We start from the raw sequence: 17,562 nt of genomic DNA, 5'->3' as shown, positions 1-17,562 counted from the left end.
TGAGCAGGATGAGTGCGTGACCCATCACCCCTGCCACTGAGCAGTTTTTCTGGGTTCAGATCTCTCTACTGTCCCCTGAAAATCTATGTACAGATCAGGTTCCTCCTATATGAGTCAGGGGTCAAGCACAAAACAGGTGGGACTCTCAAAAAAGGTTTAAGTGAAAGATATTTTTTGAAGGCCTTGTTGACAGAGGCATAGGCGGGATGAAGGGGACCACCAGGGATGGTGCGGAACCCAGAAGCTGTTACCTGCCTGAGGCCTGAGCAGGTGAGGGCAGGAGACGGGAGCCCAGGCCACCGAGGGTGGCCCCCTGCACAGAGAGCAGAGCAGAAAGTGGGCTGGGGGGCAAACAAAGATGACTAGTATACCTTGATCTTCAGGGCATGGGCGCAGGCCCAGTGCCTTCCGGGGACTCTCACACACCTGGAGATGAAAGGGAAAGACAGATAAGATGGAACGAGGACTTAACACAGGAGGGAAAACAAGGCATTCGTGTATCCGGACCACGAGCTAAGCACATTCAGAGGCTGACTGTCTTCCGGGGTATACTGAATAGGGAATGTGAGCCCAAGTTACATAGGGAGGTGTTCAACCTTCCCTGAGAGAGGACCAAGGGGCCTCTTGTTGACATAGTCTCCCTGGATGCTCCCTGAATGTCCAATTTGAGGAAAGAGTCAGCATTAGAAATGTGCCAACATGTCTTCCTTTTTAAATTTTAACATTTTCCTCGACCTTATCAAAAACAACAGCTGTTTGGGGAGCAGGTGGGTGCCCATGACAAACATCTCTTTCGGTAGAGGAAGTGCTACTGAAAGCTAAAGAGGAAGTCCACACCCTGAATGCTATCATCACATGTTACTGCTAACATTTACTGAGAACATACGATGTGCCAGACACTGAGTGCTCTTCCTGCATGGACTCAGTCCAACCTCACACAACAACCCTAGGAAATGGGCGCCATTATGGACTGAATTGTGTCCCCCTGCCCCGATTTGTATGTTGAAGCCCTAACCCCACAGTGTGGCTGTATTTGGAGATGGGGACCCTAAGGAAAGAATTCAGGTTAAATGAGGTCATAGGGTAAGGGCCCTGACCCCATAGGGTTAGTGTCCTTATAAGAAGAGACACCAGATAGCTTGCCCTTCCCCCGAGCACATGCAGTGAGGAAAGGCCACATGAGGACATAGCAAGAAGGTGGCCGTCTACAAGCCAGGAAGAGAGCTCTCACCAGAAACCAAATTTACCGGCGCCTTGATCATGGACTTTCCAGACTCCAGATCTGTAAGCAAATAAATGTCTGTTGTTTAAGCTATCCAGTCTGTGGTATTTTGTTACATCAGCCCGAGCCAAGACAAGCACTATCAATATTTCCATCTTACAGATGAGGAAACTGCATCATAGGGAAGGTGAGTGGTTTTCTCAGGTCACCCCGTTTGCCTGTGACTTTGATCTTGTCACCTTGCAGGGTCCTGCATTTCTTATAGGAAGGGGGTAGGAGGAAATAAGTCAGGGGCCATAAACTCAATTGTCAACAGAGGTCATGCAGGTAACAGAAACAGGTGAAGCTGGCTGAGTGGGGACCCTGGCACACTGGAGACCACTGCCCTCTCTAAAGAGGAGGGAAGCCCTAGTCTGCTTCCACCAATGGTTGGCCAAGTGGTTACAGTTTTTCAAGACAAACTTAGAAGTCTGGATCTTTTGGGGAAATGTTCTGGTTTTTCAAATATTGGCAACAAATTACATCATAAAAGAGTGTGCAGGCCAATGAAAACATGTCTGCAGGCCATGTCTGGTGTACAATGTCCCCTCTGGACTCGGTGATTTTTTTTACCCTCCCTTCTCTTCCTTCCTCTCCACTTGGCCATGATTCTCTGCCTTCTGAGATATTCCTGTGGTGTCTCTAAGTCCCTTGTCTTCAGGAAAATGATCACCATCATGATCCAGAAGTGTTTCCAAGCAGAGTCCATGCAAAGAATGATGTGCAGACTTGGCTGAGCCATGTAGCCCTGAGCCCATTTCCTCTTCTGAAAACTGGTCCAATGACACCCACCTTGCAGGAGTTGTGGAAGGATTAAATAAGACTGTGCAGGAGGAAGCAACTGGCAGCTGATGAGTTAGCTGTGTGTGGAGCCCCTGCTGGGTTCAGAGGCGCTGTGCTCAGCCTTCCCATACATCATCAGGCGTCTCAGTGTTAGGTGCGTGAGCTCCTTACCCACAGGGTACTGTTGGCTGTAACATGCTTGAAAGAGAAATGATCCGCCAAGTTCTACAACTCAGCAGAGGGTGATCTGGAGAGCCCAGGGGCCTGGCTAGGAGGTGGAGAAATTGTCAGGAATGAGAGAGCAGTGATTTCACCCGCGGAAGACATGAACCAAGCAGCCTCCTCTGCTCCGGAGGGCTTGGGAGAATTAGTAACAGTGTTTGCAATAATGCACTGAAAGTTCTACTTGTGCTTAATAGCTGCCTGTAAAAATTCCAGTGGGTCCATTTTGAGTTGGGGCTAATGAGGGTTAAAAATCTCCAGGCTGCTCAAAATAGTCTCAGAAAGGCTCCCGGAGGAAGGGAGTATTTACTGAGCTGCTGATTAAGGAACAGTTTATCTACGTTGTATCATCTTTCAGCAAAGCCTTTGTCAGTGTGTGTTTTTGGCTGCTGGTGGGGGGTTTTTTGTTTGTTTGTTTTATTTTTTGGTTTTTTTTTTTTTAACAAATGAGAGCCATTATGTGTGTTCCAAGGCCATGACTCAAGTTAGCTGTTTGCCAGCCGGGAGGGAGACAAGAGTTGGTTTTCTGGGGCCAGCTCACCCTTTGCAGAGCCAGAGGGGAGTCACCAAGGAGGAGAAATGCAAAAGAAGGAGGCAAAACTCACTTTCTGCCAGGTCTTGCTGGGGACAGCTTGGGACTGGGGGTGGGGGGAATGCTCTGGTGGGGACTTTGACCTGGAGAAGAATGAGTGGGTTAAAGGCAGGTGAGGTGGAGGAAAGAAGGCCAGAAAGGAGCTGGGCAGCGGAGGCTGTGGAGCAGACGCTCCCGGAGAGGCATGCAGGGAGACCTCCCCCAGAAATGGAAGAACCTGCAAGTGGTCGTAAAGGGAGGACCTCACAGAGCAGGAAGGAGGACCTAGGTGAAGCTGCATTGGGGGCTGCATTGAAACTCTGGATTAAAGCTAAATCCACTCTGGGCAGATCAAGGAAAGGCTTAAAGTTCCTCACCTTGGGAAGATCTTTTGGCCACAAAAGCCAGGAGATCGAAAAATGCATTTTCAGAAGAGATGATAGGGAGGCCTTTGAAGTAGAGAAGAGAGCACACTGGATTTGGGGCTCATCCCTGCCACGAACTGGCTGAGTAATCCTGGGCACCACCCCTCCCCTCTCTGACGCTTGGTCTATAAAAAGAAGGGATTGGATTAGATCCCTAGTTCTAAACCTCAGCTGCACATTAGAAGTACCCAGGGAAGTACTAAAAATTCTGATACCTGGCGACAGCCCAGACCAACTAAATCAGAATCTTTCCAAGAGCAGGTCCAGGCATCAGTATCCCATAAACTAGAATACCATACGGACCCAAGTTTGAGATCCACAGGGCTACGTGGTCTCTAAAGGTCTCAATCAGCCCTGCTGCTATATATTAAGTCTTTAAGGAAAGGAGAGAGGGGATGATTGGCAGGCAGTCCTCAGTGGAAGCAAGGCATGGACCAGATGGCCTCTTGAGAGTTCCACTGCCATAACATTCAATGTTTTGAGGCTCCAAGTGGACAGGCTCTTGCTGCCAAGTCCCAGCCAGCTGTTTCTCCTCATCAATTCATTCCACAAATACTTATTGAGCACCTACTGTATGCCTAGCACCATTCTAGGGGCTGGAACGAGACAGACCCTCTTCTGTGTTCAACTCTTGGGACAGACCTGAAATCACAAAGCTAAACAGGAGGGTATGGGATGGTGCAGAGAGTGGGAAGGGAATTTTGGGAATGTGTTGATTCACACAGAGTTCCCAAACTTACACATTATTTCATCAAACTCCTAAGGTTATCAGGGGTCTGTCCCTGTTGTATTAATCCCATCTTCCTTTACTCCCTACCTCCTCCTTCAACTGTGGGATCATCATATCTGCAGTTAGCAAGCAATCTTAGGGCCAGAAAAATTCTTTTCCGTGAGCCCAAATCCATACTCCCAAGTACACACCATGTCTTCCCAACTCAGCTTAAGCCCCTCACAGCCGAGGACCGGGGCTTGAGTCTTTGGGGAGCACTTGGTGTAGTTTGGAGTGTGTGGGCTACAGACAGGCAGTCTAGATTCAGATCTTGCCTCTGCCCTCCTACCAGGGGTTATCACTACATGACCTTGGGCACATACTTAGCATCCCAACCACCCACCTCAGATCTGCATCTGCAGAATGGGTGTTATCATAGCACTGCCTTTCGCATTGTTACGAGGAACAAATGAATTCATGAAGGGAAAGCAGTGTCTGGCCCACGAGCACACTCACTAGGTGGTGACTGTTATTATCCTAGAGCAGGAGATGTTAAATGTGCTTGTTCCGATCAGACTGATGGCGCGACCAGCAAGGTTGTAGGTTGTATGTGGTGGCATCTGCTGTCTTTCTCCCTTCCCATGTCTGACACATTGGTTGGGGAATGCTACATCCTGTTGCAGGTAGAGCCTGAGATCTCAGCAGCTTAATTCCGTGGGAGTTCATTCTTCTCTCATAACGTCTAATGGTTGTGGGGAAGGGGGTGCTGTGCTCCGTGTAGTCATTAAGGATGTCAGAGGCTCCATCATCCTCCAGCTGTGGGCCCCAAGGCAGCCCAGGGCTTTGACAACCACATGGCACACAAGCTGAGAGAGAGAGAGAAAGACTTGGGAGCCTTTGTGGGCCACGTGGGAATGACATCACTTCCACGGGCATTCCACTGGCCAGAACCCAGTCACACGCCACAGGGAGCCTGGGAAAGGTGCTGTGAAAAAGGGCCGGAGGGAGCCAATAGGATTGTCTCCCATTTCAAGCCCTAGCACTGGTTATCCCGTCTGGGGCGGCACTGGGACCACTGCGCATGTGCGGTGCGCGTCTTCTGTCTCTTCTCTCTCTGACCTTCTCCAGTTACTTTCCTCCAATTCCTGTTCTCTCTCCAATGGCGCCTACCCTCTGTTGGGGTTCTGTGGTTGCAGAAAGGTTGACTGTTTGGCCACTGAGGGCTTCAGTGGAGACATGCTCTAGGGACAATGATAAAGGATGTTGGGAGGGGGATAGGGCGAGAAATGCCGGCACAGGAGCCTTACAGGAAGGACAGCCGTGGCCACCTCCACCCACCTCCTGTGAAATCAGAGAGTTTGATCCCACGGGGATCAAAGGCGCTGGGCTCCCAAGGGCCTGCAAGGGGCTCTTAGCCCCTGACACTGTCCCCTGACCAGCAGCCGCCGTATCACCTGGGAACTTGGTAGAAATGCAAATTCTCAGCCCCACCTCCGACCTGCTGAATCAGAAAGATTAGTAACCTGCCAAAGTCACACAGCTAGTTAGAGGCAGGACAAAAGCAATTGAACAAGCCCTTGGGTGATTCTGGTGCACACAAGTCTGAGAATCCCTGCTGTAGTGATGGAGCCCCAGGTGGAGGGCGCCGACAGGACAGTGCTTCACTCTGCCACCCAGTGGCCGCAGCGTGAACAACAACCCAGCTTCCAGCGCAGGGCAAACTTGGGGCTGAGGAGGCAGCACCGCTAATACACAGATTAAGAAGCAAGTTCTGGAAAGCACTGGGGAATCCACAGGCCCCGCAAGGGATTCACCCAAGGCTGCCTCGCAGACACTTTTTAAGACTTAGAGTCCAGCCCAGAGACAAACCCAAAGTCTGTTTCTAGAAGGGCAAACCCACCTGGGGCTTTCATGGGGACCGGGCACAGCTGGCTGGAAGAGGCCTTTATGTTCAGACTGATGACCCCATTAGGGGTCAGGGTCCAAAAGTTGCTGTCAAGTTCAGGGGGTGCCAGGAGAAGCAGAGCCCCTTCTTCCCTGGGAGAGCACACAACTTCAGCCGGATCCTGTGAATTAGGCCCCCAAGATCCCAGGGCTCACCTGGTTTGGCCCTCCCTGGGTCTCTGCCAGGAGCCTGGGGGGAAGAGAACGAGAGATGATCCCTCAGGCCGCAGCCCCCTCCAGCCTCTGTGACCAGCACTGCAGAGACGGGGTTCGCCACCTGAGCTCAACCAGGAGGAAATGTCCAGAGACAAAGGCCTCTTGCTGTTTCCCTTGCCCCCTGACCTCAGACTCAGCAGGGCAGGAGGCTTAGTGCTTGGGGGACTGGCTCTGACTTTGCATTTTTATGGAAGGAGCTGGCAGCTGTGGGGTTCTGGGGGGAGGTGCCCAGCTTGCTGAGTAGGCTGTTCATTTGGTCCTGACACATCTGGCTTGTCCTGACTGTGCTCTGGAGACTCTGAGGGAGGGGGAAGGGCACGAGAACCAGTGTCTGTAGGGCATCCTGTGCTGTGTAGGGAACCCGTGATCTCCGTCTCATTTAACCCACTCACACCGAATTCCCAGCAAGACTCAGCTCAGAGAGGTTAGTAACCTGCCCAAAGTCACACAGCTAGTAAGCCCCCAGCTAGTAAGCTAGTAAGATCGAACACCAAAGCCTTTGTATTCTCTGTCCATCTCTCCCTGCTGCCCACTTCCCCACCGCAGAACCCTTCTGGGCTGGCTATCATGCCAGGCAGTCCTCACACCCAGAAACCTGTGGGATCCAACAGCAAGAGAGCATCCTTGCTTAGCTGCCCTGCCCTCGGCTCCCAGGGCCCTCTTTGGTGGCTCAACAGCAACTCTGACAAGGGAAGATGCTCCAGCCAACTCAGAAACCAGGAACACTGGCCTGTGTTCCCAGGTCAGAGGGAAAGCCTTCTCACCAGGGCAAAGCTACATGCAGAGGGTGCCCGTCTCCACCCTCAGGACTCCCAGTGGGGGGTGCAGAGCAGAGCCCAAGTTGGGGAGGGTGGAGAAGGAGGAAAAGCAATAGCTCAGCTCTTCCAGAGGAGGGACAGATGGGGCCTATGGTGCAGCACGGAGCAGCCTGGCCACCATGAGCCCCAGGTGCAGGTGCCCAGCCAAGCTGAGCTGAGCCTGGGATGGTGATGTGATGCCCAGATGCTCCACTGTTCTCCTGGGTCCATCAGGTGGGCCACAGCCACCTCATGCTACAGGTCACTTGAAACCAAGGTAGCTTTTTAAGATACATTTTCTGCTGCAGACTCCAAACTACATAACCATCACTAAAATAAACACATGAAAAAACACAGGAAAAGCATGAATGGATTTATACTTTAAGCTTTATTCAACATATGGATGTCATCAAAGAGCCTAACATCAAAGAGCCTAACATATATGAACTTCCTGCTCCCTCAGGGTGTCTGACTCAGGAGCAGGTGGGTGTGGCTTGTTGGACTTTTTGCCAAAAGATCCCCAGGATCCCCAAGGGAATCACCAGTGTGGCTTACAATCACTGACATAATTCGCAGCCCAGAGTGTCCACTGCCATATGCCTGACTTCGAGGCCCAGAGGATGGAGTGGGTGTAGAAAGGGGACTGCCTTGAGGGCGCCAGCAGTGGCTGCCCCAGACAGGTCGGGTGTGGGAGACCTTTCTAGAGAGTCTGCACGGGACCGATGCCGGGGAGCAATCCAGGCAGCTGTCCTGTGGGTGTTGGAAGGCAGAAGTGCCAACAGCAGATTCGTTCCAGGGCTAAGAAAGCCAGCCCCTGATGCCCCTCAAGGCTCCTCTGGGTCACCGGGGTGAGCTGGTGCCTGCCTGAGGCTGGGGCAGCTGCCAGCATCTCCCAGCTTGAGTTTTCTGACCCTTCTTTTCCCAAGGAGGCAGCATGGAGCAAGGGAAAGGCCTGCCTTGCAAAGCTTTCCTAGTCCCAGCTCCATTCTTTTCTAGCCCTGCAACTTTTGGCAAGGCTGAGTCTGAGTTTACTCTTCTGCAAAATGGTTGTAATCAGTGAGGCTCCAGAGTTTTTTATAGGAGGCACTTAGGGGCCCTAAGGAAGGAGGTGCTGGGAAATTGTCCACAAGCACATATACAACATTTTGCTTAGCTTACAGGCTTGTTGGGAGTGGGTTGGGGAACAGGGAGCCAGGGCGATGCTGAAGCCTCTTCCAGCCATCTTTTAGTGCTGCCATGGTTACAGGAATCAAAACCTGCCTCCCACACGTGGTGATTGTGATGGTCAAATGAGATCATGCAGTGAAGGCCTCTGGGAATTGTAATGCTCTCAACAGATGGAGCATGTTAGTGTCTCCTCCTAAAGAAGGACCTCAGCCCTTCAGCCAGGAGCCTGGCCAGCATTGCTCGCTAATGGGTCAGTGATGTTCCTGTGGACCCTTCTGCAGCGAGGCCTCCAATGAGCACTTTTCCCGGCCGTGGACGATGCCCCAAGTGGTTATCTGCCTCCTTCTTACGCCAGGGACTTGGTTGGATCCTCCCAACCCCCCCAAAGCATTGTTTTCTGGAGGAATCTCCCTACTCATCAGCAGCCCAAGTAGTCCTCCAAATAGGTGGTAAGAACCTTCAGAGGCAAAGGTGGCCAATCGCTTCCGGAACCGGTGGGATGCTTGTGAAAAATTCCACAGCCGCACCCTCGGTCTAAGGAATTAATTTCTGGGAGTGGGCTGGAACAATCTGTGAGGTTTTTTTGTTTGGTTTTGTTTTGTTTTTCATCACAAGCATCCCTGATTATTGTTGTACAAACTGAATTTGAGTTTTGGAAAGGGTTTTGCATGGGATCTGGTGCCCTGCCCAGACAGAGTTCCTGCAAACCGTTCAAATTCGGGAGAATCTTTCCCAATTTTAAAGTACTCGCTTAGTCCCTGGGAGGTGATGAAGTGACAGGAACACACCACATATACCAGCCACGTATTCCTTTTGGAAAAGTCAGTTGAAATAGTGCAGAAGGAAACTCGAGAATAAAAACAGAACTGGGGAGAATGGGTTTTAAATGCATTAGGAACTTTTGCTAAGGGCAGAAGCTCCTGTCTGGAAAAGACAGAAAACGAGGGGAGGTCTCACAGGGGGCTAGGGGATGCTCCTGGCAGACTCAGCTTGAACAGCAGCTCTACCTCGAAGCCTTCCCTCCCCAACTCCCTGCCCACCGCACCGGCACCTCCACCCACAGAGTTCATCCTTGCTAATGTGCTTTGGCACGCGGCACAGATCCCCTCCTTAGCACTTTCTCACCATTAAAATTCTCCATATGTCTGTCCTCACCAGACTATGAGAACTGGCATCAGGTCTTGCTTGGCTCTGCAGCCCATCCACTGGCCCAAAGTACTGCTTAATGTTTGTTGAACGAATAAACAAACAAATCCCGTAATTAACCTGTGAGACAGAAACCCGGAGAAGATCTTGAATTTTAAGAGAGAATTTAAAGAAGAGGAAAAAAATGGAAGTCCTAATCATACAATTCATTATCCTTATAAATACTAGAGGGAAAACATAAACAGGCAGAGGAAGGGTTAGGCAAACCCATACTTGAGAGTTCTAGAAGTGAATATGTAATTCAGGGAAGTGGTTGTCTTGTGTGGGTCGGACCCAGTGTGGCCATGCCGGATCACTAGGTGACTCCTGGGCATTAAAAATCAAGACCACGGGCTTCCCTGGTGGCGCAGTGGTTGGGAGTCTGCCTGCCAATGCAGGGGACACGGGTTCGAGCCCTGGTTTGGGAAGATCCCACATGCCGCGGAGCAACTAGGCCCGTGAGCCACAATTACTGAGCCTGCGCGCCTGGAGCCTGTGCTCCGCAAAGGGAGAGGCCGCGATAGTGAGAGGCCCGCGCACCGCGATGAAGAGTGGCCCCCACTTGCCACAACTAGAGAAAGCCCTCGCACAGACACGAAGACCCAACACAGCCATAAATAAATAAATAAATAAATAAAATGCAGTAATTAAAAAAAAAAAAAATCAAGACCACAAGCATTGCTTTCCCTCCTCTACTCCCTCGGAAAGAGGCCGTAGCATCAAGCCTAGGAGGTTGCCCTGTTGAGAGTGGTGGATTTTGCGCCCGGTTTCTGGGGCAGAGCCTCTTCTCTCCTTTGCTACCTTTTCTCCAAACCAGGTAAGGGTGTTTCTTTTCTTTTTTTAAATTTATTTATATTTGGCTGCGCCAGGTCTTCGTTGCGGCATTTGGGATCTTTAGTTGCGGCATGCAGACTTCTTGGTTGCGGCATGCGTGCGGATCTAGTTCCCCGACCAGGGATCGAACCCAGGCCCCCTGCATTGGGAGCGCGGAGTCTTACCCACTTGACCACCAGGGAAGTCCCGGTAAGGGTGTTTCTTGCCTTCCTCTCTTCGTGGCTGCGGGAACAGGGTGTGTGTTAGTGCTGTCTTCACCAGGGAGAAAGCAGCTTTCCTGGAAGCTGGTTTTTCCAACCCTCCTTTCCTTGAAGCAGTGTCCTTTGCTCCCATCTCAAATCCACCCTGTTCTCTGAACTGGTCCAAAAGCAAGGGGAGGGGAGGAAGATAAACGTCTGATTGGGAAGAGCGCCAGCCGACACTCTCCAGGGACCAGCCTGGCCCTCCCCGTGTCTCCCGTGGGTGCTCGGCTTGTTTCTGCACAGAAGCAGGTGCCTGGTGGTGGCGTGTGTCCCGGGCAGGCTGGAGATGGGCCCCCTGCGCCATCTGCGTGCCTTCCCTCCGCAGCCACAGATGCACCCGCCCGGCTCGGAACTGTCCAGGTGGCTAAGAAACCCAGTCTCTACCTTGTTCCTCTTCACCGGGGGAAAGACAAAAGCCTCCCATCCAGATCATGTTTCCGGTGAGGCTGGAGGAAGCATTTCTGGGGCAGCCAGGGGGCGCATGCGTGGGGAGGGAGTACTGAGCCCAGGGAGACCCCCCTGAAGAGGCCGCGTGTGCTCAGCCCACCCAGGGACGCGAGGCCAGAGGCAGCTACTGTAGGGTGGGAGGTCTCAAAGAGTGGTCCCCAGTCCTGGAACCAGCATCTGCATAACCTGGAGCTTGTTAGGAACACCAGTTCTTGGGCCCCACCACAGACGGGCAGAGTCACAACCTCTGCGGTGGGGCGCAGCACGCTGTGATTTAACAAGCCTTCCAGGGGATTCTGAGGCAGGGCCTCTGGGTAAGGTCTGCCAGGATAGGGAGCCCTGAGCCCTGGTGAGGGAGGCAGGGCCCAGGGGCGGGGGGTCCCCCCAGGGGGCCTCCGGTCAGAGCAGCCTCATCCATCTGCCCCAGTGTGTTGTACAAAGAGTATCCTTGGAGCTTCCCTGGTGGCGCAGTGGTTAAGAATCCGCCTGCCAATGCAGGGGACATGGGTTCGAGCCCCGGTCCGGGAAGATCCCACATGCCTACTGCGGAGCAACTAAGCCTGTGCACAACTACTGAGCCTGTGCTCTAGAGCCCACGAACCACAACTACTGAGCATATGCGCCACAACTACTGAAGCCCGTGCGCCTAGAGCCCGTGCTCCACAACAAGAGAAGCCACCACAATGAGAAGCCCGCACACCCCAACGAAGAGTAGCCCCTGCTCTCTGCAACTAGAGAAAGCCTGCGCACAGCAACGAAGACCCAGCACAGCCAAAAATAAATAAATAAATTCATTAATTAAATTAAAAAAAAAAAAAGAGTATCCCTTTTCTAGGTGTGCTGGCAGGTGAAAAGCGTTTGAGAGCCAGCTGAGAAGCACATGACAGGGAGAAACGCTGAGGAAAGTCACCTACTGAAGGATGCCTTCCCTCTTGCAGGTGCAGATGACCGTTTATCCCAACTTGGAGAATGTGTTTCCGCAGATTCCCTGGTAACCTGGCTTGGAGACTAACATTGTGTGCAGATCCTTTTGCCCAACATAAAACTGTCGTGTTTCATTCAACACAGGCCCGCTACTTCTTGATATTTGGTCAGCAGGTGTGGAGAAGGGAGAAAGGCCATGGCCAAGCTGAGGGGTGTCAGTGGAAGGAAGCCCGCCATTGGGCTACCGGGCTGGGTCTGGAGCAGTGTGGCCAGAGGTACGCCCAGGGCCACAGGAGCAGCCTCCAGTGAGAAAACACTGTGGTCTTCCCAGTCTTACAGAAATTGTGCAGGACAGTTAAGAGAAGTCAGCACGTTCACCAACCATCCCATTATTTGGCTTGGGAGCGTCACTAGAAGTATGAGAGATTGTTGTTGCCCCGTGATGTGATGTGTGTGTGTGTGTGTGTGTGTGTGTGTGTGTTTGGGTTAAGTGACTCCTGCTGGCCTGGATATGGTTGAAATGAACCAGCACATCCTATCCCCCACTCCCCAAACAGTGAGATTTCTGCCTTGTCTGAAACGGTTTGTGAGACCACCCAGTAGAGGGCGCGCTCGCCCCAGTTTGGGGCGGAACCGGCTGTCGGGGCCCTGAGCCCGCTATGGGTCTAGCAGGCAGGCTTTCAGCGCTAAGGAAAACCCAGATTGACTCAGAGGTCAAAGAGGCACCAGCCTAACGCAGAGTGACTTCAGGGACACAGGGAGGTACAAAAGCTCGCAAAGTCTGTCTTCCCAGACAATTGAGAGTGTCTGAGGTTTATCCATTTAAAATGCAAATATAATCCAGGATTACACTTCAGGCCTTCCTGTCTCCTTGAGATGGAGGGAGCTGAGAGGGTTTTGACAAACTAGAAGGTGAGGGTGAGTGAGTGCTGGGGTGGGCGGAGAGGCATTCGGGGCATAAAAAAATGAGATTGGGGCCTCGCAAGTATCGCAATCCTCCTCTGTTCCAGAGAAAAGAAAAGCCTTGTGTGATTCCCAGGGTGAGAGCTGAGTCTGCCCGAGTGTCTGTGTCCCTCAGGAGGGACGCTGCATCCTTGGGGGTCTGTTATTATTTGCACGTGGACAGTCTCTGATCAAGTGCTGTGGACCCTGATGTTTTATTTTCTTGCCTTTGAGCATTCTGAGAGCGGGACACTGCTTTGTATTTCTAGCTCCTGCCATAAACCCTGACACAATTGTAAGTGTTCAATAAAAGTTGACTAAATGAACAAATGAATGGCCACGAGTAGGGAACCATTAAGTAAATTATGGTGTTATCAGCCTAACTGGAATATTATGCAGTGATTTAAAATAATGGTTATTTCAGGGACTTCCCTGGTGGTCCAGCAGTTAAGACTACGCGCTCCCAATGCAGGGGGCCAGAGTTCGATCCCTGGTCAGGGAACTAGATCCCCCATGCCGCAACTACAGAGCCCACATGCCTCAACTAAAAGACCCTGCATGCTGCAACTAAGACAGGTGCAGACAAATAAATAAATAAATATTTAAATAAATAAATAAAATAATGGTTATTTGAGAATTGCTAAAAGAGTAGCTCTTATAAGAAAAAAAAATTGTAACCATGTGAAATGATGGCTATTAACCAAACTTACTGTGGTGATCACGTCACTATATATATAAATCAAATCATTATGTTGTACACCTTAAACTAATACAGTGATATATGTCAATTATATCTCAATAAAACTGGAAAAAGATAAAAATAAAATAAAATATTGGTTACAAAGGCCATGTAGCAACATGGGAAATGCTTATGATATTATGTTGAGTATACAAATTGCTTTATATCTACGGAAGATTACACATTCATGTGAACAAAAAGGGAACAAGGAGAAATGAAGAGTTGTGGCAGGGCAGTGGACTTGTGGGTAGCTTCCTTCCTAGCTTGTGATTTAACCTCCTTTGTTGTGGGTTGTGCAATAAACATAAAAACCTTTTTTTCCTGCTCACAAGAGCGTCTCAGTTTTGTTCTTTGGTGCCAAAGTACCTTGACTCCCATCCTGTTTGCTCAGATCTCTGTCTCTTCAGAATTCATTTGTTCCGTGTGCTGGTCACAATGCCCGGGGCTGCACCCACATGCACACAGAAGTATCTAAATCCTTTGGATATTAATGATTTTATGGCAGCTGCTGTGAATAACATCAAGTTCAAACACTTAAACTGAAGTTCTCCCAAATCAGTCAACTGCTTCTCAAGTGTTATCTGTAGCAAGTCCCTATATGTACCGTTTCTCAATGAGAATAATAATGGATCTGATTTTTTCAGAAGCTACTGTGTGACTTCTACGTAAATTTAATCCTCACCACAAACCTGCAAGCAAGGAAATATTATCCCATTTCGTAAAGGAAGAAACAGAAATTCAGAGGGTTTCAATTACTTCCCCAAGACCATAGGCAGTTGGGTTTCATACCTCAGACTAGGCTCCCAAAGGCCGTGCATGTTTTTACCCGCCATACCGTGACGGATGCTTTCAAAGGGCTCACAATGCAGCAGAGGCAATAAAATAACGCACATGAATAATACAGCCTAACTATACAAGAAAACTGTCATGAATAATAGTACCGAGCACTGCATAGGTTTGGAGACAATGAGTCTATGCCTATGTGTAATGTCTCCAGGGACCCCTTCTCTAATACTGAGCTGCTGATTGTGTGACGGGAAGCTCCGTCCACCCATAAATCGCACCCTAGCTGATTATCTGGAGCTTACCTCTCTTGGTTTTGGGTCAAAATATGTTTTGAAGGATTAGGCTTTTCACTGAAAAAGAAATCACTGTCACTCTTTATTTATTTATTTATTTATTTTTGGCTGCGTTGGGTCTTCGCTGCTGCCTGCGGGCTTCCTCTAGTGGTGGCGAGCAGGGGCTACTCTCTTCATTGCGGTGCACGGGCTTCTCATTGTGGTGGCTTCTCTTGTTGCGGAGCACGGGCTCTAGGCGCACGGGCTTCAGTAGTTGTGGCACTCGGGCTCAGTAGTTGTGGCTCGCGGGCTCTAGAGCACAGGCTCAGTAGTTGTGGTGGACAGGCTTAGTTGCTCTGTGGCATGTGGGATCTTCCTGGACCAGGACTTGAACCCATGTCCCCCGCATTGGCAGGCGGATTCTTAACCACTGCACCACCAGGGAAGTGCCCACTGTTACTCTTATTTCAGCGTCACTCTTTTGCATTCTGAAGCTTTATGAAAATTTATTCTATCCATTAATCTCAGGGGGTTAGGGGCCATTTCAATCCCTGGAGGAATCAGATGTTTCCCTGAGAAAGGTGTACTCAAGCAGCATGTGTCAACCAAAACCTGGAGGCTGCAACCAGAAATCAAGGGTCTACTGGTTTCTGACACTTCTCTTTAGAGTGACCATTTCACCATGGGCTTAAAATGATAGGAATGAAGGGAAAAGTGCAAATGAATACATGGAACAGGAGTAGGCGGAAGCCTGATCTGTCGTTTGTCTAAATAGGAAATGAAGCTCATATACATTACCTTAGGAGTCGTTTTTCCCTCTCTCCTGAATCCCATTCTCCTCTTTTCTCAAGACTTTAGGGCCTCCAGACCCATGTCCTCCTTCCTCCAATTCAAACCTGCTCACAGGACATCTATAGATCTTAGTACAGATTTAAGATAAGGTATTCTTCCTTGATGGTCAGTGCACTTTGAAACCTTATCTCTCTTTAGGAACCCAAAGGTATTTTATCTCCTGTGAGATATTAAGAATCTGCCTTCCAATGCAGGGGATGCGGGTTTGATCCCTGGTCGGGGAACTAAGATCCCACATGCTGCAGGGCATTTAAGCCCGTATGCCGCAACTACTGAGCCACAACTAGAGAGAGGCCCGTGCACCGCAACGAAAGATCCCGCATGCCGCAACTAAGACCCGACGCAGCCAAAAATAAATACATAAATAAAAATTTTTAATTCTAAAAAAATATTAATTTTTAATTGGCCTTGGCCTGTTTCAGCTCCGCAACGCTGGGTAGGGACGGAGGTGACAGGACAGAAGAGGTGCGAGAGGAGGGACTGTCCCTGCGGCATAGAGGCAGGCCTGAGGTTCGGCGACGCAGCTCGGGGTGCCCCGCGCCAGGCCCGGGAGAGCGACCGCCGTGTCCGCGTCCCGCCTCCTCTCCCGCTGCTACCGGCCCCGCTCCGCCCACAGAGTCCGATGGCGGCGGCGGCGCTGAGGGACCCGCCTGAGGGCAGTGTGACTTTTGATGATGTGGCCGTGAACTTTTCCTTGGAGGAATGCGGTCTCCTTGACGAGGCTCCGAGATGCCTGTACCATGATGTGATGCTGGAGAACTTGGCACTTACAACTTCCCTGGGTTGTTGGCATGCAGAAGAGGATGAGGAGGCACTTTCTGGGCAGAGTATCTCTGATCAAGGAAGCTCACAGATCAGAATTGTTAAGGCAGGTCTGTCTCCCCAGAAGGCCAACCTCTATGAGATGTGTGGCCCGATCTTGAGTGACATTTTTCACTTGGCTGAGTACCAGGCAGCACGCTGTGGGCAGAAACTACACGCGTGGGGTGTGTGAGAAACCACTCTATTTCAGAGCAAACCTCCATCACCTAAAGCAGCACACTGGAGACAAACCATTGAGAAGTGATGTGAGGCGAGCATTGTTTGTGAACAGCTGCAAATTCTATGTATCAAGGAAGCCCTTTGCCTTTGGGGATGTCGGGAAGGACTTCCTGGGCAACTCAGGATTTCTTCACCAACAGGCCACATGCACCTGGGAGAAGTCAAATAGTGGAACTGAGCGCGAGGCTCCCTTTCCAAGGGGAAAAAAATCATTATAAATGGGGAGACTGCCCAGAAACTTTCAGTGGCAAACACACTTGTTCAGCACCAGAGAGTCCTCACTAGAGGAAGATGTTACACGTGCAGCGCATGTGGGAAATCATTTAGCAAAAGCTTCCATCTCATTAGACATGAGAGAGTTCACACTGGAGAAAGGACTTATGAGTGCAGTGAATGTGGGAAATCCTTTAGCCAGAGCTCTAACCTCATCACACGTCGGAGAGTTCACACCGAGAAAAGGCCTTTCAGTTTGGGGAATATGCTTAATTCTTTACCTACAGCTCCAGTCTCTTCAAACACTAGACTGTTTACACAGGATCAAGGCCTTGTTAATGCAATGAATACGATAAGGCCATTAGCCCAAGGTTTTGACTCTGGAACCACAGATTTCAGAAGGAAAAAAACATCTTACATGTGCAGGGATGTACATGTAAGATGTTCCTTTTTCAGTATGTCAACACTTGAGATCCCTCCTCGTGGTACCATCTGAATTGAACCTCATACATCCAAACATCTGCAAACATCCCAGGCATGTGGGAGCTGCATTGTACTTTTTAACCTGCCCAGGTCCCTTGCCAGATTTCTGTCATTGACAGTTTCTGTGGCCAAAGCCATTTCACCTCTCCCACCTGGCAGGTACTCACAGTGTACAGCATTCACCCACCACAGTGTGTTCAGGGAAAGAAATCTTGGTTTTTCCCATTCACAGGAGGGATTGTGAGAAGCCTGAGCACTCACTCCTTTCTCATTTCTTTGATGAGCTAAGTCACTGACCTGACCCATTTTTGGCCCAAAGGACTCCGCTTGTGACTTGCAAAAATGGACGACCTTATTCAGGGATATTGTTGGCCTCACATAACTCCTATGATAGGATTTTCTAGCCATCAAGTCACCAACCCAGGAGTAGCTTCCCTCCCATTGCTCTGGTTTGTGCAATTATAAAGGTCTCACTGTTTAAACCACATTAAATCTTGAGGTTCCATT

The 17,562-nt window shown here is 50.3% G+C and overlaps 1 protein-coding gene across 1 annotated transcript; it reads left to right on the top strand.

Moving 5' to 3' along the window:
• Nucleotides 1-15,940: 15,940 nt before the first annotated feature.
• On the top strand, nt 15,941-16,312 carry LOC133086980 (zinc finger protein 552-like). Its single transcript, XM_061183750.1, has one exon. It carries the CDS (start codon nt 15,941-15,943, stop codon nt 16,310-16,312), a length of 372 nt encoding a protein of 123 aa, XP_061039733.1.
• The last annotated feature ends 1,250 nt before the right edge of the window (nt 16,313-17,562 follow it).

Source organism: Eubalaena glacialis, chromosome 3 (genome assembly GCF_028564815.1).
Source record: "Eubalaena glacialis isolate mEubGla1 chromosome 3, mEubGla1.1.hap2.+ XY, whole genome shotgun sequence".
NCBI classification, from domain to species: domain Eukaryota; kingdom Metazoa; phylum Chordata; class Mammalia; order Artiodactyla; family Balaenidae; genus Eubalaena; species Eubalaena glacialis.
Note: the sequence above shows the minus strand (reverse complement) of the source record. Positions and strands in the feature narration are given on the sequence as shown.

Coding starts and splice junctions, on each gene's coding strand:
- LOC133086980 (XM_061183750.1), top strand. CDS start 15,941: ATGGCGGCGGCGGCGCTGAGGGACCCGCCTGAGGGCAGTGTGACTTTT.